Source organism: Python bivittatus, unplaced genomic scaffold (assembly GCF_059951505.1).
Source record: "Python bivittatus isolate LINGU-HERP-01145 unplaced genomic scaffold, Pbiv_v1 ctg000470_np1212, whole genome shotgun sequence".
Classification (NCBI taxonomy): Eukaryota; Metazoa; Chordata; class Lepidosauria; order Squamata; family Pythonidae; genus Python; species Python bivittatus.
Window position 1 is genome coordinate 3,539,911 of NW_028277065.1, and position 22,766 is coordinate 3,562,676.

The 22,766-nt window shown below is 35.6% G+C and overlaps 2 protein-coding genes across 2 annotated transcripts; one reads left to right on the top strand and one right to left on the bottom strand.

Annotated features, from left to right (window-relative positions):
• Positions 1 to 11,948: 11,948 nt before the first annotated feature.
• LOC103052343 (olfactory receptor 10A7-like) lies at positions 11,949 to 12,893 on the bottom strand. Its single transcript, XM_007444359.1, has one exon. It carries the CDS (start codon positions 12,891 to 12,893, stop codon positions 11,949 to 11,951), a length of 945 nt encoding a protein of 314 aa, XP_007444421.1.
• A 6,555-nt stretch (positions 12,894 to 19,448) lies between these two features.
• Positions 19,449 to 22,068, top strand: LOC103058579 (olfactory receptor 10A4-like). Its single transcript, XM_088143132.1, has 2 exons — positions 19,449 to 19,456; positions 21,111 to 22,068. The coding sequence occupies exons 1-2, from the start codon at positions 19,449 to 19,451 to the stop codon at positions 22,066 to 22,068; spliced, it is 966 nt and encodes a 321-aa protein (XP_087999258.1).
• The last annotated feature ends 698 nt before the right edge of the window (positions 22,069 to 22,766 follow it).

Sequence of the window (22,766 nt, forward strand, 5' to 3'; positions counted from 1 at the left end):
GTAAAGGTCCTGCCTGCTAGGAGATACAGCATCAGGCATCTGTTGGTGGGTGTTCTTTGTAACAGCCCCCCTCCTTTGAAAGAGCTTGCTCCCTGAAGTATGAATGGCTCCTGCCCCCGTGGCTTTCTGTAAGCAGATGAATACATGGCTCTTCTCCAGGGGATTAACTGTATATACAAATGTGACATTTTAGATTTCTATGATTTTAGCCTCTTACACATAGTTACTATTTCAGATATATTTTATGACTATACTGTATTTTGTTTTTATTAGGCACATTTGGTTTCAGGAGGTCACATAAATGTGAGAAAGGTTATAAATAAAAATAAGTGTATGAAATATGGTTTGGCCATACAAATAGACTGAAATGGTTACCACCAATGTGCCTCCTTCTTTCCATGAGGCAAATTGGGTAACTATTTTAATGGGGTTTTGAAGAAACAAAAGAGAAAGACCTTTCAACTTTGAGTGGAAGTGATTACTTTTTAATATTTGTTTGCTTGTTTCCCGTAAAGAATCATGTAAGTCCAGGCCATTGCCATGGCCTCATGGCACAGTGATAATATTAGCAGCAGAAGTATGGGCACTGCTGTTTTTTATGTTAATCTGTGCAGACAAATTCATGGCCTTCTCAGACATTCTGGAGAGGATTAATGTGAGTTCTGGTGTGTTCTGGTATCTCTTGCTGCTTTCGTGTCACCAAAGCGAACTGGAAGATTTTCCTCTCCAAAGGATTATGGCTTATTATTGGAGTCATGGTTAGAATCCAAACATAGTTTCCAAGTAGAATTGGCTTGTTAAAACCAATACAGCATCTGCTTTCAGTGGATCTTCTTTAAGGATGCCTACATCTGGATCCAAGTCCATGAGTCATGCACAGTAACATAGTCAGGTTGCAGAGAGGATAAGGAGGAAGGCAAATGAAGAAATCAGTATGAGGCCATTGCAATGCAAGCTGCAGAGTTCTGTACATGCACCATGACATTGCAGACATGTAGTAAAGGTGTGGCACTTGCATCACACCATCATGACAATTGTTTTCTCATTCTGATGACATCATGGGATTCATCACTGGATTATTCTTCAGTGAATATATACTCTGAAATTGAATCCCCCATCTAAATCCATTGATCTTCAGTAATTCTGCCTTTACATGTATTTATATAAATAAATAATAGCAAATGGACAATTTCAAAGCTAGGAACTGGAATGATCGCATACTGATTGCTGCATATCAAAGCACTGGATCAAAGCTCAGCTAAAAGAAAACTGAATCCCCAATGTATTAATATTGGGAGGGGGGAGGGGGAAATCAAGGAGACACATTATGAAAATAATTCTCTCAGAGCTTCCTTGATTTATTTGTGAGTTAGTTAGGCACTTTATTACATACACAAGGCAAAGGCAATTATACGACTATTTTCAGGTCTATATGCTCCTGGGACTAAATTATAAACACCAGCCAAACATTTATGTCTCCCTGCAAGGTGAAGATGCATGTTGCAATTCCTTCTAGCACAAAATACATAATATTTAATTCACGGTATGATGCAAATTTGAATTGCCAGGAATGTTCAGGATTTTTTTCCTGAAAAAGCTAGGCTGAACATACTTTGTACCATGCTCTTTCGCTTCATTTGCACTGCTGAATTTCGCTCAAATGACAGCAGTTTCTCCTGTACATAAATGGAAAAGGTAGTGTGCTTTTGAATGCTTTTTTCACTTCTTATATTGCACTTATATTAGGTTGCTCATCTTGTTTTAATTTTTAGTTTAAATATTAGTTTTATTTTCCTTTATACCTTAAAATATGTGAATAATAAGCAATTATTTCCATTATTAAATCCACTGAAAATATTTATACGATATATAGCACAATTGATATACAGAAAACTGTATTAGTTTTATCTGGATAAAAGCTGTGGAAACTTTAATACCGGAAATAAAATGTTTTACAAAATTGACCTGGGAAAGCTTGATTCCCTCTGTCCTCCTGCCCCATGTAATGCAATATTCAATAATGAAGATAGGACAAGTGAAATGAAGAGATCTGAGGTGAGACCCATTGCTGGAATGAATGAACTGGAACTAAGTATTGAAGTATTTAACAGGCCTGAGAAAAGAAAAAAAACAACAGATTGGCAGCAGAACTATATTATATACTTTGTGTAATGAAATTGTATCATTCTAAAGGAATGCCTTTGAAAAATAATGTAATTACAACTGAAAGAAGAGGCATAGCGACTGAAAAACTATGAATGCCATTTTTAAAGGCATTGAGGCTGGTTCAGAGTCAACTATATGTTACTAACATTCTTCCTGATTTTATTATGATTTTCACTAAAAATATTATTGTACAATCAGTATTGAGATTGCAGCCAGTTATGATACCACCTCCCCAAATTCCCCCATAAAACAGATGGCAATGGGAATTCTTCCCCCCTCCAAACGATTATGTCCTGCTGATATTAGTTTTAGCAGATAACAGTCATGGCTGATCTTGAAAAACGTTGGAAAGCCACAGCACCTCAAGATGTGACATTTGTTGATGCTCCTTTGACTCCATTTCTAGGAAACCGTTATGGGAAAGCTTCAGGTCTCCTCTGTACACAGAATAACAGCCTCTGCTTGCCTAAAGGTTACAGGGTTAATAACCTTTGAAGCAAAAGGCAGGAAACAGGGTAACGTTACAAACAGTATTCTAACTAAGAAAGGGTTAGAATTGTATTCTAATTCAGAAGACCTTTCATATTTTTGAATTTTAAATACCTAAATACAGTGTTTGCATGCTCTGGATTGCCACGCTCCTATGACATGTGGGAAAGGTTTACCAATTCTGTGTGATTTTATCACAGATTCCTGTTGGCTTCATGAGACCACTGAAGATCTTCTTTCAGTAGTACAATAATAAACACCCCCTAATTAACAAGTTAAGTTCTGCTGCATTTGTCAAAATCTCCAAATTTCTTCATATCAACAGCTAATTAAGGAGTTCCAAGTGCACCAATTTCATTGTGGAATAACTACATGGTCTACCTCTTAACAGTGCAAAGAAGCATTGGGTTTCTACATTGTAATCAAGACCAGAGACTTGGAAACTCTACACAATAATTGTGGAAACAACATTTGGCACCAGTCACCTTTAATACATTTTCTCATTCTCATTTTCTTTTTTAAATTCCTATGCAGAGAAAAGTAGCATCCAACACAACCACAGTAACGGAATTCCTACTACTGAGTTTTTCTGATATTTCTGAACTGCAGATGTTACATTTTGGGCTCTTCCTGTTGATCTATTTGATAGCCTTGATTGAGAATCTTCTCCTTATCACCACCGTAGTGCTGGATGGCCAACTTCACAAGCCCATGTACATATTTCTAACCAACTTATCCATCCTTGATATTTGCTTCATCTCTATCACAGTCCCCAAATCCATGAATATCTCCTTAACACAGATCAGATCTATTTCCTTTTCTGGATGCATGGTCCAAATCTTTTTGGGAGTTACATTTGCAGCAGTAGAATCGGCACTCCTTGCTGTCATGGCATACGATCGCTACATTGCCATATGCTACCCACTCCATTATCAAGTGCTAATGAGTAAAATAAAGTGCTTCTGGATGGTGGCTGTCTGTTGGGTGAGTAGCATTATCTATTCGGCACTGCACACTCTAAACATTGTTTTCTTACCCTTTTGTGGGCCAAATAATATAAATCGATTATTTTGTGAAATCACACATACTCTACAGCTTGTTTGCGCTAGCACATATGGCAATGAAATGGCATTTTTTTTCTGCAGCATTATTTTTGGCATAATGTTCTCAACTTCAGTTATTGCATCTTACGTTCACATCTTTTTGACCATCAAAAAGATCCCTTCTTCTCAAGGGAGGCACAAAGCCTTCTCCACATGTTTTCCCCACCTTGCTGTTTTTTCCTTGTTTATGAGTACTGGGATGTTAACATACTTGAAGAAAAGCTCAGAATCAACCATCATAGAAATCCTAGCCTCTTTGTTGTATTCGACTGTCTCCCCAATAGCCAATCCAGTCATTTATAGTTTGAGAAACAAGGAGATCAAAAGAGCCCTTGGGAAATTGATTAACAAAATGCTCTATTACCGAAAGGTGTTTTCAATAAAGTCAGGAGAAGCCACATGACAACATAACCTCAAGAACCTGAATTTTCCCAGGGAAAGTTAAATCAGTTGCGTGTATGTGTTTTAAACAGGATTCTTAATTACTATGGTTTTTGAATTAGAACCTGAAGGGGAGAAAAGGGCATTTGAATTATATTTGTCAAATGCATGCAATATTTTGCTGCAGGTTTTTTTCCCCAAGTAATTGTTTTATTTCTTTATAAGATGCAAATACTTCATTATAGATACAGATATTAGCTGGGTACAGTGGAACTTATACAGTATAAACTAAAATTTTATTAACTCTATAGTGGTTTGTATAAGTTGAATCTTTAAAGATGAGACGAAAAATATTATATTAATCTTGAGTATAATTTCGAAAATATTAATCACATGGTTGCTTGAATTGTATAATTAAAGCTGAATATAGCATTGATTGACAATTGGAAAATGAAGTTAATTATTTTATAATATAAAAGAGGTTTCTATGGTCTTCACTGTATTATTATTTGTTACTCTTTATTCGTGTTTTAAAAATGTGCAAAAAAAGAGAAACAAGTAAAAAAATGAAAGAGTGAGAACAGCTGCTTTGAAAAAAGAAAACAGGTATTTGATTTCTAACTTCCCCTTTCTTCATACTCTGAACAATTTGTAGTATTTATAAACGTTTAGGTCCCATTAGAAACCATACTGTACTGTAAGTATTTGTATTTGCCTTGCTATGTGATGTATTGAGTATATGGAAGCTAATCTTGCTTGAATTTGATTAAACTTCTATTGTGGATATATGATGCTAGTTTTGCCATTGCCGCGTATATCTTCAATCAGATATTGTCGGTGTTGTATCTTTCTTTAAATGTTGGGCAAAATTTATTCTTGCAGGCATGAGCATATATCTCATTAAATTATTATGCTTCTTGTTAATATATTTTGGAATTATCCCTAATAAAAAACTATTGTGATTTCATTTCAAATTTCATTTCTGATATTCTCTGGATGGTACTGTGTATATTTTTCCAATACGTTAATAGTTTTTTGTACATATCTATCACATATGGAAAAATGTTCCTTCTGTTTCCTGGCATTTCCAACGTTTATTACTATATGATTTGTCTATCTTAGAAATTGTTGATGGAATTGTATATCATCTGTAAAACATTTTATACCAATTTTCATTTAGAGTGAAATTTTATGGACGTGGTCTATAGTTCTTCTCATTATTGTGTTGTAACTGTTTCTTTACAGTTTTGCATCCATTTTATTATGCATTTTTAAAAAATTTGTTCTGTCTCCATGTCATATCTGAGGATGATTTTCTATATGTGCCCTAACAGATGATGTCGATTTTACATAACCATTTCAAATCATGTCTTTTTTGGCTGGTGTGGGTCTTCCGGGTTGTGTGGCCGTGTTCTTGAAGTTTTGTTTCCTAACGTTTCGCCAGCACCTGTGACCGTTATCTTCAGAGTGCAGGAGCACAGACAGGAGCAGTTCTCTCTGTGCCCAGGGAAGAACTGCTCCTGTCTGTGCTCCTGCACTCTGAAGATGCCGGTCACAGGTGCTGGCGAAACGTTAGGAAACAAAACTTCAAGAACACGGCCACACAACCCGGAAGACCCACACCAGCCATCGTATGCTGGCCGTGAAAGCCTTCGACAATACATGTCTTTTTTCTCAATGTCGCTCCCTCATTTTTGATATCAGATTTTATCCTTCCAGCAATTTGTCAGTGCATCAACCATGGTATATTCTGGCCTTCACTGACTACTTCTTACTGTGTCAAAAAATTGATTTGTGGAGTCTGAGTGAACCATATTTGCATATGTAATTACATTTCTCTCACTGCAGTTATCTCCAGCATGGAAAGAGAAGCTAACAGTGAGATTGCTGGGCTTATTATTTTCTTTTATGGAATTCCACACTTTTATCAACCTTTTTCTGATATTGTGTCCTTTGAAGCTTTTCTCCAGTTTCGTGTCTCTGTACCATAAATATCTGTGAAGTCCATTGGTTGGGGAAGCTTCTTGTAGTATTGACTACTACAATTACTACTATTCAGGTATTTTATCCCCTCTTTTAACCATAACTTGCTTTATGATACAATTTAAAGTTTGGAAGAGCAAGACCACCTCTGTTTTTTGAATCTTGTTAAATTTGTATTTTAGTTCTAGGTCTTTTCCCACTCCATATACATTTGCTAATACTTTCTTGCCATTCTTGTAAGGTTTTCTCTGAGACTGGAATTGGCACCATTTGAAACAAGTAATTTATTTTGAGTAATTTATTCATTGGATAATCGCAATAGATCCTAAGCAAGATGACTTTAAGTTTCCCCACCTTTTGATATTTTTCTTATTACCTGTCAAATACAGACCAAGGTATTTCACTGAGAGAGTTATCTGACAACCAGATTCTTCCCTCAAGTGATTAACTTCTGATTGTGTTAAGTATCTTGTAATTATTTTGTTTTTTGAACATTGATTTTGTATCCAGAGAATTCTGTTTTATTGCCCTTTGTGGGTCTGTAATAGTTAATATCACATCATCTGAATAACATTTAAGCTTATATTCCTCTCCACAGATTTTTAAACCTGGCATTTGTTTAACACCCCAGATCTTTTCTGCCAATATTTCTAGAAAAAAATTATTAATAGTAAGGGAGAGGGTAGACATCCTTGCCTTGTGGCTTTTATTTGAAAATCTGCAAAAAGTACTCCATTAGCCATAATTTTTGCTGCTTCTCTCTCTCTCTCTCTCTCTCTCTCACACACACACACACACACGCACACAAATATATATATATATGATCTTCTCCAGGATTCATTCATTCAGTACAGCTAGAAGGAATGGGCACTGCAAATTATTGAAGGCTTTTTCCACATCCAGAAAAACATTACTGATTACTAATGAAACATTACTGACCCCCCCCCTTTTTTTTTGGAAGTATGTTCTATTATACTGATTATAAACCTACTATTGTCCTTGATATTCCTCTTCAGAACGCACCCTGTTTGATCAATATGTATTCAATATTGCAAAAATTTTATAATCTACATTCAGCAGGGAGATTAGTCCATATGACTGGGGTTTGTCCAGGTCATTCCCTTATTTATAATTCAGAGTTAGGTAGGCCTTTTCCCATGTTGGTTGTATTGCCTTTGATTTTTTTTTTTTAAATTTCATTCATTGTGTTTGTCAATGGTTCTAGCACTTCCTTCTTAAGTTCCTTGTATCATTGAGCCGTCATCAGACATTCAGAGAAAGCATGAACAAGATTGCCTGCACAAAGTCTCCAGCCAACCTTCCCATCATAGACAGTCATTTGTTCCTTTATTTGTACCTGTCTATATATGTACTGTACATCTGTACCACTGAAATCTCAGACTCTTGGTTATTTAGCATGAAGACCTGAATAAGGATTTGTGTGCACCCTGGTCTCCAGTGAGCAGGCTTACAGTACTTCCCAGCACCAGAAACCCTATACTATTGGGGTTCCCAGTTGCAAAGAGGACTCTTAGCACCTATGTATGATTATGCAAAAAATCCCCATTTGAGAATGTCATGCAGAATGTACAGATATGACAGTGCAAGATGGACTTATAATAAGAACTATCATAAGACGTAGGTGGGAACATTTGTAAGGTTTACAGTGATTATCCTTTAATGGGATACTGGGTTTTGTTTGGATGTCTTTGTCCCGGAGGTTTTCATTTTTTTTTGTTTTTGTTTAGTCATCTTACTGTATTTTTCTTTTATTTTAATCCTTTTATGATAGGAATGGAATATAATCTATTCAGAGTTCTGCTTAATTGGAATGTTAATAGTAAACTCCAGTAAATAAGCAAAGAAACAAAAAGGAAACAACCCTTTAGTTAAAAGTTGAATATACTGAATTTGAAATTCCATTTAAAATTTCTTCAGAAGACTCTGGGGGAAGGGAGATATTTGAGAATCAAATCCATGTTGTTTTTCAATATTAAAAGTCTGGAACAAGCTTTTTGATACTTTGAATCTAAACAATAAAAATATGTATTTTATATGTGCCATGGAAATAAAATTGATATGGTGTTTAAGCTACAGAATTAGGAATGGAGAGACCCACATTCAAGTTCTAATCTCTCTCTCTCTCTCTCTCTCTCTCTCTCTCTCTCTCTTTTGTTCAGGTTTATGTGGTTATTGTGATTTGGAATGGTTTTAACCTGACCATGGAAGTTTTAGTTCCTGTTTTGTGTATACTGTGATCCTCTGAGAGTCATTTTGATTGTGTCAGGGTAGAAGTTTGTGGAATAAATTGAATAAGTAAAGCTTTCTCACAGTGTTACTATTGTGGGGGGAAATGGAAGAAGGAATACTACATAGATCACCATGAGCTCCTGAAGGACAGGATATAAATGTAACAGATAAGTTGAACTGTGAAAACCTGGGTGTATCCCCTTAGAAGCAAGCACTGGGTTCAGAAGTATTAGTTCCAAGTAAATCTGTATTTACTGTATTACTGCTTATAGGCCTTTTAAAAACCTTACAAAGCCTGAAGCATTAAAGGAGATAACTCATGTCATACCACTGTATATAGGTAAGTACGTCCCTCAGCAACCTGGAAGATGCTTCTCTTGGGTGCCTTGTTGACCATGGGAATACAGAGGCAACTAGAGTGCTGCTGAAGAGTGGGAAAAATGGACAGGATCTTTCCAATGACACACACAGTTCCTCTCTATTTACAGTGGCATTTATCAGATACAGTAGCATTAGCTTAACAAATGATACATATACAATTCTTTGGTACACAGTTCCATCAGTCTCCCCCCCCCACCCAAAAAAACCCCTCCCAGAATCTCCAGTAATCTTCTTCTCCAATAATCTTCTTCACCATTACTTCATGTTTCTGCTCTTTTTAGATTTATGGCTACAAGGTAGATGTATCTGCATCCAGGTGTTTTAATTAGGCATGAAGTTCCTCAGTGTCTAAATGATGCTGAGCCTGATTTTGGCCCACATAACTGAAAAAAAGGCTTTAACCTTGAGACCATTGCATTATGCCAAGTCCACCAGGGCAAATCATGCTGCTACACATGAGCAACATGTTTGCTCTTGAGCACCCTCTTCTTGCCTGCAGATCCCATGCAACTCCTTGGTTTGCTGAGAAGCTCCATGAAATGAAGTCACTGAAGAGACAATTGGAACAACACTGGTTTAAAACAAGAAGTGAATGTGACCAAACATGAGTAAGAGGTTCAAGAATAGTATGCAATGATAAAGGTGGTAGAGCCCTGACTGTGTCCTTGGAATGCTGGCCCGCTACATTGTTTTATTTCTGTTTAAACTTTTGGAAAGGGATGGACTGGAAGATCCAATCAGTCTAAATTGCAGTCATCTGGCCACAAATGTTGTGGATAAAATTTCTCACATTCCCTCTGAGTAGGAAGCTGGATAGATAGAATATATTGTGAAGTCCAAAGTGTGTTTTGTGGTTTTATCTGGGAAGCTTTTGAACTGGGTCTGGGCATTGGATCTAAGCTGTATTCTGTACTTCTCTGTGGGAAGGGGAGATGCTAGAGGACCTTAAAGAGGACAAATTTCCAGATGTGGGGAGCCAAAAACCCAAAGCCACTGTATCTTGCCAGGGTTGAGTCACAGCTGGTTCTTCCCCAACCAGACCCTCACAGCCTCCAGGCACTGGGTAAGCACCTGGACAGCATCACTTGCCTGGCCAGGGGAGGATAACCTCATGCCAACAAATGACCTTACCTAGTAGCTTCATGTAGAGGTTCAATAGGAGTGGCAAGAGAACCAAACCCTTCCACATAAAAGATGAGATGAGTTGGCTTCTCTGGCTCCCATGTGGGGGTCCTAAATTCCCTTTAGAATCCTTCCTGTACCTACCCCCATCTCCTGGGGAGACCCTATTTGATAAGTGTTGCTACAAACCATTCCCCCCCCCCCCCGGCTTTGAATTATTAGGAAGAGGTTAGGTGGTAATCTCTTTCCTGCTCTCCATCATTCTAGTTTAACTGAGCAGGGAGATGGGTGTGCTAAAGTGAAAATCATTTGAAATTGAAGGTGCTGATTCAGTAAAATTCAAGTCTTTATTAAGTATACTAAAGAACAACAGGAGAGTTGAAAGACAAAAGGAGAAAGTGGGGGGTGGGGAGAGAAAATAATAATGATTTGTAAAGGTTGAGCTCAACCTTGCTGTTCGTTCAGTCAACATGTACCACATGCAGGGAGGGAGGGAGGGAGGGAGGGAGAGAGAGAGAGAGAGAGAGAGAGAATGAGAACAAAGGCAAAACAAGTAGAACAAAATATAACAAATGCATCAAAGCTCAAATCCATGGTAATAAAATAAACAAAATTATAATCCAGATGTATTCTTTCCTGATTTCCAATGGGACTTCTTCCTATCTATCTCTGAGACAGCCTGGGAAGAAATGGTCTTATTTTTCCAATGAGTTAAAAGACAAAGACAAAATGGAGACTTTCTCATACTACATCATGACATTGCAGATTAAATGAATATTGGCACAGAAAAGTTGATATCTGCTACGAAATAGGATTCCAAAAGGATGTTATTGCTTATGCATTTATGGGTCTGTATGAGGAACATCATGGCTGGAAGCAAAAGATTTCACTGCTAATAACAGTGGTAAACCATCATCCAATTTTAAAATAACTTATTCTATTACATTGCCCCTGTCAGGCCTAGCCCAAGGAACTCCAAGAGACAATGCTAATTCAGTTCAGCTATGTTTATTAGCTACAACCTCTAGCAAGAATCTTCCCAGACTAAAACCCCAGTTCCCAAAGTCCTTCAGCCACAACAGTGTGAATTCCTCAGGGAGGTGCCAGTCTCATCCTCTTGGTCCTCCCACGCGGTTCTGGCGAGCTAAGAAAATGTTTATTTCTCTGAGCCTGGCCTTCATAATTCCATTCTATCACAGCCCCATTGTATTTTATTTTTTGAATCTTAGTTTCCTCACTTTAATTCTGAGCTTCAGAATACTTTTCAACCATTCTTTAGTAAAACCGTGGTATTAGAAGTGCTAAGTTGTTGTTGTTGTTGTGTCCTCTTCTTTTATCTTATTGTTCAATGAACAAGTGAGTAGTATTGTGACAGGGTTTACAGATTTCTAGAAAATGTTATAAAGTTGCATCTAGGGCAACACAGAAATGCCAGTATGAAGCTTAGAACCACCATCTCTATCAACCCTTTGAGAGACCTGAGTACAACTATGAATACATATCCTACACATTACCAAATAGATATCACAGTATAATCCAACTGTTAACATAGCCAATTTTTAAACTCATCCCCAGGTTTTATTTTATTGTAGTATGTATCTTGGAGGCTTTATGTTGTCATTACTCAGGACAGTTGAAATAATTATACGATATGCATAAAGTACAGATGAACAAAATGCCTCATTTAACACAAGACTGATGGATATGGGGACTTCTGATTTTAAGCTTTCAAAAAGTAATTCAGTTGTAATACAAAAATAAAAAGAATGATTTATATGTGGATTTCTATCAGAATATCCTAAGCCTGAACTGTTAATGATTTTAATGAGAGATTAAATTTAATTCAAACATGATACAATATAAAAACATCAGTGGGGAGTTCATATCTTTCTATTGGACCAATGAGAATTATGCATTATAAACAACATCTTTTTCCAGACAATAATCCATCCAATCATGTATATGATACCCATTGTCCAGATGTTCTCCCTTGCAATCAGTCAAGAATATCACAGTATCAACTTGAGTTCTGTCCAGCATCATTAAAAAATAACATGGTCACCAATGGAACATCTATGTAGCCTGTGAGAACATTTTCCATCCCAGAATTCTCCTCAGGGCTTCTTTCACTTCAGAGTTCCTCAGAGTATAGACAATGGGATTTAGCATGGGTATGAGAACTGTATAGAATAGAGATAACATTTTTTTTACTTCTGGTGAGTAGCTGGACTTGGGCTTTAGATAGACAATACTTCCACTTCCATAGAACAAAGTGACCACAATGAGATGGGCTGAACAGGTAGAGAAGGCTTTTTGCTGGCCCTGTGCTGAAGACATGCTTAGAATTGTGATGATGATACGAATATAGGAGATAAGAATAAGCACAAAAGGGAAGATGATAAATAGAAATGTAGAGGTGGTGGATTGTATCTCAAATAGATAAGTATCAGCACAGACCAACTTCAAAACTGGTGGTACATCACAGAAGAAATGATTAACCTCTTTCAGTCCACAAAATGGAAAGCTGAAGATCCAGGCTGCCTGCAACAATGAGGCAGGGATCCCAATCACCCAAGTCCCACCCACCAGCTTCTGGCAGAAGCCTCTGTTCATGATGGTTCTGTAGTGAAGTGGTTTACAGATGGCAACATACCGGTCATAGGACATTGCAGCTAAGAGGAAACATTCAATACATCCAAAGTAGAAGAAACCAAACATCTGAATGGCACAGCCAAGAAAAGAGATACTTTTGTCCTTCTGCAGTAGACTGATTAGCATTTTAGGGACAGTGTCTAAAGTGAAACAGATCTCAATGAAGGATAAGTTTCTCAGGAAGAAGTACATGGATGACTGAAGGGCTGAGTCTATTGTAACTATGACAATGATAAGGATGTTCCCAGACACTGTCACAATATACATCACCAGGACTAGAGGGAAAAGAAGCAATTCAGCATTTGGCATGTTGGAAAATCCAATTAAGATGAATTCCATCTGAAAAGTTTTGTTTCTCCTGTTCATTTCTTCCAGAAGTTATTAGATTATAGACTGAATGCAAAATGAGAAACAATGCAATAGTTCTATGAGCTTAGTCCTCTAATAATTGTTGATATCAGTTGTAAACACAATTGTTGCCTGTTTCAGCTTATCACTTTTTATGCCCTCAATATCATTCATTCATTCATTCATTCATTCATTCATTCATTCATTCATTCATTCATGGTCTATTAATATAAATCTGATATATTAGCTCACTTTGATGTTACTTCTCACATTTTAGTTTATATTTTAGAAGACAATATAATTTAACTTTTTTTTTCTTATTTCAAAAGTTCACACTTAAATAAAATAATAAAATGAATAAGAAAGAAAGAAAAAAATGTTTTGCATTTTCAAGTACTTAGGGGATTTCAGTGCTTGCTCTAGTTTCACTTCTTATTGTAACTCACGTAAGAATACCCATGTAGTTACCAGGAGCTTGGATCAGTTCAAGAGAGCTTCATCTTTCTATGCAGAAGTTAAAGTGAACGGGCATTCTATGTTCCTGATGGCTGCACATTTAACCCTGACTTTTTTGCATTTTATGGAATTTGTATATGACCAGAAGACCATCTGCACAATGATTGACACACACACACACACACACACTGTATGTGTTTATCTATGTGTGTATATAATATTACATTGCATTGTATTACAATACATTACATTATGCTATAATAATGGATTGTTAAATGTGTGTTAGTTAGGAATTGACACATTCTTTTTCTTTTGACTTCATTTGTTAACTCATTATATTTTTAAAACTGAGAACATGCAAACATCTTAAAATCAAGCTCAGTTTTTATCCTCTTCTTCAAGACATAGGTTACATAGTATAACAGCCTCTGAGGAAAAACATACTGTGTCAGAAAGGCAGGTCCAAGATCATATGATTGTAGGAAGATGCCGATGCTGATGCTGATGATATAACAGCATTTTTAATAAAAGAAAAGACATCCATGCTTAAACAAAACAGAGAAAGAAACATGCAAAAAAGGAAATGTAAAACACAACGTACAGTAGTTAAACAGGGAATTTACGAACATTGTGGAATTAGGTTAAAATTGCCAATATTTAATTTGACTTGTTTTAAATAACTGTATATATTATGTCATTTTAAAAACAAATAATTTTTAAATTCAAATTTATATGATTATCTGTAGCAATAATCGGTGCAGTATAAACCATAAAATGAGGCTAAGGTACAGTAATTTCTATCTGAGCAATTCAAGACTTTATGCTAAGATGAACCCAAATTTTGGAGGTGGCACAAGCTTGTATATGGATTTGTAATCCAAAAATAATTTCTAAATTGAATTAAATTCTGTGTCAGATTTATTTTTAAAATACAAAGTTATTTTGGACATTGAGGCATACCCAAATCTTATTTAGCCATTCCTCTGCAGAAATAACTAGAAGGAATTCTAAAAGGAAGTATAAATTATCCTTGCATCAGTTCCCATGTACAACGTTAATTCAGTATACTCTGTGGGAATGTAAAGTTTAGTAATATTACATTAAAAAAAAATAGGTTGGTAGGGAAATTCAGCCCTTATTTTTTTTAATTCTGTTATTATTTTTTTAAATTATTACAACATTACCAACAAACATGGAAAAAAATAATCCAATCAGGTGTTTTCATTTTTCTCCATTTCTAGAAAATTAGCTGATCATTTTGTCAATCAATACTGGAATAATATACAAGTGATAAAATATCTTATACCAATTTTGTCTAACTATAATATTTGGTGTGAATTCAATTTCTTTTCCATTGAAATTCACCTTGTTGCCTATGAATAATTATACCTAAATTCTTCATCAGTTTAATCTTTGCCTTATTAATGATCAAATTTTGCACTCTGTATGATGTATTATCTCTCCATTGAACAAATTTCTTTGTGTTTTTCTCTTCATGTAAAGAATATTCAATCAAAAGGTGAACAGTGGGAAGTCTGGATGATTCTTTTCCTGTATCCAAATCTTTTAATATGCTGCTTATTGATGCATATTGTCTTATAAAATGTTCATTTCTGTTTATTCAGAAACAGCTAGGCAGCTAAATTGCAAATACATTTTGAAGTTTGGAGATGCTAAACTGTCTTGTTTGTTTGAATCCGGTAGTATTTTAAATTCATTCCTAGGTCTTTTATTAGATTATATTAATTTTGTTACTAGCCACTTAATACATTTTCATTTTTTGAGGTGGGGGGGATAATTTGAAATAGCAATTAAGCCTTGGTAGAATGTTTGTTTTAATTACTGCAATTCTTCCTAACCAAGATGGTTTTAACATTCTCCATCTTTAAAAAATCTGCCATTATATTTTTCCAAATCTGTGAATAATTGTTTTTAAATAAGTTTTTGTTGTTGTTGTTAATTCCCCAGTTATTTAACCTTACCGGCAGTGATATTAAACTTTGTTATTGCTTTTCTTTTTCTTCTTTCTTTCTAAGTCAACATTTGAATTTTACCATTATCCACCTGATATCCTAACACCAAATTACACTGCTGTATGTTTTTGTTATAAATTCTAAAGAGTTCTTTGGCTGAGTAACATCAACAGCATGTACCAAGATCAAATGGTGATGGTGCAAAGATTTGTAAATGGAAGTCCCTACATGTGTCCATGCAGTCATCAGGAGCTGAACATGACTTGATGATTATTGCTTTTAATTTACTATTAAATTGCCAGTTAAAATATTTGCCTGCACATCTGTTTGGCTAAGAACATACCATAGGATCTATTGTGAACCAATGGTTCCCTGACATACCTTAGTTTCAAGAAATTCTTCTCCTACGTCAATATGTAGAACAAATCCTCTCCAGAATTAAGAACTGCAGTAGTTACACAGGTTATATGTCCAAGTTCTTCCATGAGGATTTAGAACAACCTCATCAAGACCTTCTGCAATCTTTAGTATAAAGGAAAATGTTAAAGAAACTAACTTGCCAGGCCTTAATATTCATCACCTTTAGAGGTCTTCCTAAGAGATTTACTTTCCTCCGTAAACATCAGTAGGAAATACCTTCATCACAGATTTCAGTGAGAACTAACTCCAGTTACAGTACTCATTTTCTTTCTTGAAATTTAATTAGAATCTATTTCTAAATTCTAGTCCCTATAGTTCCCAAAGGTCTGTATACAATTAAGTAGTACATGTGTTCTGCACAGAATAAATAAACCTAGTGTGAATATCATCTGGATAAATAAACTCTATGGAGATATAAACTAAACCTGTAGAGATTATATAGTGGGAACATAGGCTCACAAGCTCCAAAACTCTGATGCCTATATTGTGAAATGGAAAAGGAAATATGCTTCATGTCTGAACTGACTGAAGGGTTTCATAAATATATTGGAAGCTTCACAGAATGTAGTGAAACTTATTATGCCAGAGAATCAAATAATAGTAATATGTAGATAATAATATATCTCTACTCTGTGTGGAAATCTGATCTGAAAAGAAAATAATTAATGACAGTAATATTCCTAAAGTCATTTAAAACTTGTAACAGAAAATCCAATACCACTTTAACCACAACTGACAGCTGAGCACTGCACTTAACTACCATTAAAACCTGGCTAATCCAAAGGATTTGGGATGGGGAACTGCTGTGAAGAGGAAGGCCTCTTGATCCAATATGTGCTGAGGTTTCTTTATTCCTTTGGTGTAAAAGTTATTGCAATCATAATTTGTTGCTTTATCTTGTTATTTCTTTTGTTCTTTTGATATGCTGTTTTAATCCTCTTGCTGTTTTTGCAAAGCCTCTATGAATCTCCATGGATTAAAATAGCATCTGAAACAAACAAAGAAACAAATCCTAATTTAATTAGTTGAGAAAACATAGAATCATGGAATTATGGATGTGGAAGGGACCACCAAACATAAACTAGTTCAACTCTCTGCAATTTGCACCATCTTTGAGAAATGGTTGTCCATCCTCTTCTTAAAAACCTCCAGAGGTGGAGAAGGGCATGTCTTTAAATCCTCTTATCACCCTCCTTTGAACCCATTTTAACCTGTTAACATCCAAATGTGGAGCCAGAATTGTACACAGTCTCTGTATATTGCAGAGTAGTTTTATATCTCTTATATACTCCTTATATCTCAAGGCAGTTTAGGATGGGGGTGGTCTACTACAATTGTCAGTAAATAAACATAATCAATAATTGAATGATTATTGGTAAAAACATGATTAAAATTTAATGGGAAGGAGAAAAAACCCTCTGTCATTCACAGAAGTTAAAGTTATGGATCTTTAGTGGTTATCTAACAGTTATAATAGTAAATTTCCCTAGAATTGTAAAGAGCAGGTATTAACACTAAGAAGGCCTATTTGCAAGAGATAATAACAGGCCAATCTGAAATTTATGGTATTTGCAGTAGGACCTCCTCAGAAATTTCTGAGTGATTGTGAAGATTTATAACTGTGGAGACTGATCTATCAGTATCAATAGCCCCAAGCTTGAACCCGGTCTGGTAGCTTACTGGTAGCCAGTATGGTTGTGTTATGGTAAGTGCAATAGATGCAGGAACTGGTGATTAATTCTGCAACATGGCCACCACATTCTGTACCAGTTATAACATCTGAACCAGATGCGAGGGTAGAGCTGCATAGAATGCAGTTATCGCAACATGAGGTTCCTAGTGTATATGCATATTGTGTTAATTTTGTTTTAGATGTTAGGCTTCTCTCAAGTGGCTATGATAAAGTTATCACTCTATTAAATTGCCCCATATTTTCCATCACATTACCTCAAAGTGAATATTTGTTTTCATAGCATTGTTTCTACAAAATAATGCAAGGTATCTACAGCGTTCAAGAGAATACATATTTTTAAGCCCTACAGGAAGAACAAACATAATTTTGTTTTTGATTTTTACATGTGTTTGTAATTGTGCACACTGATAGGGAACCAGACTAATATTGCAGTTGGGAAATATACGAAGAGCCTACTAAGAATTAATGACCAATACAGGAATTGAAATAATCTGCAGGCCTTAATCAAAGTCTTCTGTTGTCTTCATTAAATCTAACTCACTCTATCAATTAAATTCTTGATCATTTGCTTCCAATGTGATAATTAAAACCCAGAGGAACTGCTTTAGCATGTTTTCCCATGGGAGTGTGGAACAGCAGGCTGCAAAGCAAAATGGCAGGCCCCTGAGCTGCCTTCTTCCCCTCCCATTTGAGCCTCCTCTCCAATATCAGCACAGTACAGTGGCCAGCAAAGCTGCAACCTTGACACAAGTGTGGGGGGAGGTGGGAGGGGAACAGGGGAGACAAGTGTTTCGGAGCTCTGCAGCCACCAGCAAGCAGAGTACAGCAGCCAAAGAAAAGAAGACCTTTTTCCTTCAGGAGGAGTGGATGGTCCCAACAAGAGGAAAAGAAGCACAGAGGCCCAGCAAGACAAAGCACAACGTGAAAAAGGTGCAAGAGCTGTACATGTTGAGCATTAACAGAAGAAGAAGAAGAAGAAATCTCAGAGAGAGGGGACTTAAGACAGAACAGGCTTAAGAAAGAAACATTGATGCCTACTAGTAATAGTATAGAGCATAGTATGTAGGTAAGTATAATAGAGCAATAGGTAATAGAGTAATAGGTAAGAGTAATTGAATAGTAATGGTATAGAGTATGGGATAAAATATATTATAATAGTCATTATCATAGTAATCGTATAGAGATAGTAACAGAATAGAGTATAAGAAGCACTCACATATCACTTTTATATGTTTGTTTTTACAAAATAAAACATCTCCCCAACCCTTATATGGAGATACAAAGAAATCACCGGTCCAGTCCAGGGTCCAGTGCTTTTGTGTCTCTCTTGAGTCTGGGTCAATCTAATTGGATACAGTTTGAAAAAGAAACTGTGACAGGGAGAAGAGAATAAGAAATAAGAAATTAAAGGTGGCTCTTCAGAGGTACCCTTCCAGTAATACCTTTGTGAGAATCCCTTCTTATCAGTGAACCTTGTAAGGAGAATAACGCTTTGGATCTCTAAGTAGTAAAGGTGCTTATGTACCAGAGTTTTCAAAGGAAAAGACCAATAAAATCACCTTTTGACTAAAATAAAACAATTATCATTAGTTTAAATATTTATATTTATATTTTTGGACTGCTGACAATTGGGCCATTCAATTAACCAAATCATGGATGTGTGTGTGTGTGTGTGTGTGTGTGTGTGTGTGTGAGAGAGAGAGAGAGAGAGAGAGAGAGAGAGAGAGCTATTGCCAATTATTTGAATTCTAATTTGACTTATTTATATTTCTTAATTGATGAAATATCTAGCTGAACCTAGAACAAAAGAAACCAATACATGTTTGGCCTGTACACCAAAACTTTAAAACTTGCTGTTTTTTGTTATGAGAAATAAATTATTCTTGGATATAGTGGGCAGAGTCATTTTCAAATCCTCCTACATTTTGCTTGGATCTGACCTTCTGTTTCACCATCATCATCACTATCCCCCTCTTCCTCCTTCTCCAGCATATGAAATGTGAACACATCTAAATAATGGAGAAGGTAATCATGGAGAAGTAGAGATAACTTACATAAAACTCACATTAAAAAATTGATACTACCAAGTAATTGTGAAATATTTGTTTAATTGTGTAGTTGTTCTAGGCAGCAATAAGTGGGGAAGGTGAACTCAAATCCTCATGGGAACTAAATGAATTAATATGAAAAGTACTAATCTGCACAACATTTCACACTTGGCCGTCAGTGCTTCCAGGTAAGTATGAAAATTTAGTCTCCTTTTCTATATCTGTAAATTGAGTTTTACTGTACCTTTTATTTTTAAAATAGAAACAGATATTGTTTTGACCTAGTGTTCAGTGTAATAGTATATACACTGTAGTATAAAATAAGAGTTAACAAATCTGAGTGAGGTTTAACCCTCTGCCTTATCATGTACGTCTTTAAAGAAGAATGTTGATTAAACATTTAACATAATTTCCTGTTTAATTTTAAATGGTTAATATAAAGTTCTAGTTAATGGCAGCATATATAAAGATGGGAAAGGATGACATGGCTATGAATAAGAACCCAAACCAGACAAATGGTAGGTCTAGTATCACACCAAACAATAAAATAAGGTTGTGAGAAATCTTTCAAAGTGATGCCTTCAGAATCAAAGGTGGCAACAATTGATGTAAAGTGGAAACTCTCTGATAGAATCATTCTGTACTTGCATCCATTGAAATATTTTACCATCTGATACTGCAATTTTTCCCTTTCCCACCTATTTTGAGTTAAATATCCTGTGGAATATGGTTTAGTGATTAATTAATCAGTAAGTTAAAAAGATTTTAAAAGAATCACTCTCAAATATGTTTGCAAGACATGTAACAAATGTGTTGCAATTTGTATATGAAGTCTGTATATTTCATCCAGAAATAAAGATGACTTGCTATTCTGTTAATGTAGTTTTAGCAGTTTTTGCTCCCTTAAATCAGGAATGCCTGTGGGAACCCTACAGTGTCAAACAAGCAAGTTCGAAAAGAAAAGAAAAGAAAAGAAAAGAAAAGAAAAGAAAAGAAAAGAAAAGAAAAGAAAAGAAAAGAAAGAAAGAAAGAAAGAAAGAAAGAAAGAAAGAAAGAAAGAAAGAAAAGATTAAAATGGCTATAAAACCCAATGAGAAAAGTAAGAGACTCAAGAGGATGACCTAAACATTCTAGCTAACAGCCTTGAAACTCATTCCAAAATGGACCCCCCAAACAATATCCAATTTATTCTTGTGTAAATCAGTTAGGGTTAGGGTTAGGGTTAATCAGATTATTATTTTCCCTTAACCTCCCCCCCATGAAAAAAAAGAAAGGAAGGAAGGAAGGAAGGAAGGAAGGAAGGAAGGAAGGAAGGAAGGAAGGAAGGAAGGAAGGAAGGAAGGAAAAGAAAGAAAAGAAAGAAAAGAAAGAAAAGAAAGAAAAGAAAGAAAGAAAAGAAAGAAGTAGTAGTAGTACATATTTAAAATTAATTAATGATATTTATTATACAATTTTCTTTCAGAAAGGAACTAGCTCAGGAGATGGAAAACAAATTTTGTTTTGAAAACTGCCTGTATATTATCTGCTTATAGAGAGAAACTACCTCAGTGGACAAAGAAAAAGTTTATAGAAGAAGAATTTACCAACTTCGTCAGAAACTCACACCCCAAATAATGTTACAGGCAGGGAAAAGATCATTTATAAGAAGTAATCAAACAAGTGTTACAGAATTTATTCTTATGGGATTTTCTAGTTATCCTGAGCTTCAGGCACCCCTTTTTGTCATCTTCCTTCTTGTTTATACAATAACTCTGAGTGGCAATATCCTCATCATTCTTGTCACAAAGGTCGACCTTGCACTTCAAAGTCCCATGTATTTCTTCCTCCGAAATCTTTCCTCCTTAGATATTTGTTTCAATTCAGTAATAGTTCCAAAGATACTAGCAGATCTTCTTCTGCAGAAGAAGACCATTTCCTATATAGGCTGTTTCACACAGTTATATTTCTTCTTTTTCTTTGGCACGGTTGAGTGCTGCCTTCTAGCTGCAATGGCATATGATCGCTATGTTGCCATTTGCAATCCACTACGTTATCCAGAAATTATGAACAGAAAAGTATGTTTCCAACTAGCTGTTGCATCATGGCTTTTAGGTGTCCCTAACTCTACTGTCTCTGCCATATTTGTTTTTAGTGTGCCATATTGTGGGCCTAATATAGTTAATCATTTCTTTTGTGACAGTCCCCCAGTGCTAGAATTGGCTTGTGCTGATACCTACATGGTTCAAATTGAAGCTCTCACAGCTACTGTGATATTCATTGTGTTTCCTTTCCTCATTATTTTATTCACATATATATGCATCATCATTACCATCTTGAGAATGCCTTCAGCAGAGGGGAGGCATAAAGCCTTTTCAACATGTTCATCTCATCTTCTGGTGGTTACTTTATTTTATGGCACAGCCACATCTACCTACTTCAACCCTAAGTCCCAGTACTCTCCAGACACAAAAAAATTCCTTTCCCTCTCCTACACAGTCATCACACCCATGTTAAACCCTATTATCTACAGTTTGAGAAACAAGGAAGTGAAAGGTGCAATGAAAAGGACATTATATCAGAGAATATTTGCCCAGAACAAAATAAAACTTGTTGAGACATTGTAATAAAACTAGATCACATGTTTGTGAACACTGAAAAATGAAATATTAGGATGTGTGAAATAAAAGGATTTATTATGCCTAATTTTTTCTTTTTATCTATTTTGTAATCATTTTCAAAAACAAAGAGTAACATATACTGAACATTCAACCATTTTCAGACTCTGCAGGGAAACCTGAAGCAAAGATGTGGACAATGTTTTCTTGTGGTATCCTCTTCAAATAGTTAATTTTCATCTTGTTAATTAAGAATCGTGGATTTTTTACAAATATAACTGGCTTTCTTATGTTTCCTCTTAAATTTTCCATCTTAGCTCAAATGATTGCAATAGATGAAGTTTCTTAATGAGACAAAGCACTGTTTCACACATGCATTAAATTCTTCATCAATATCAGAGATGGCATATTTAATCATGCTGATTGGGTTATGAAAGTTGTAATTTAACAATATTTGGAGAATGAATGTTGTTCTTTTGTGTATAGTATAATTTTATGTATACCTATCTTTTGCTGTCCTTGAAGAACATTGAAAAATTGACTATCAGCAAATCTATAATAATCTGATGAGAATGGAGTTGGATCCAGATGGTTGTTCATACTGAGTGTGGGGTCACTGAAATCAGTGGGATTTAAGCAAATTAGTACTCAAGACCCATTCCATGCCTCAATTCAAAGTCTATGTCCAAACCATTGCCTTCCAAAGT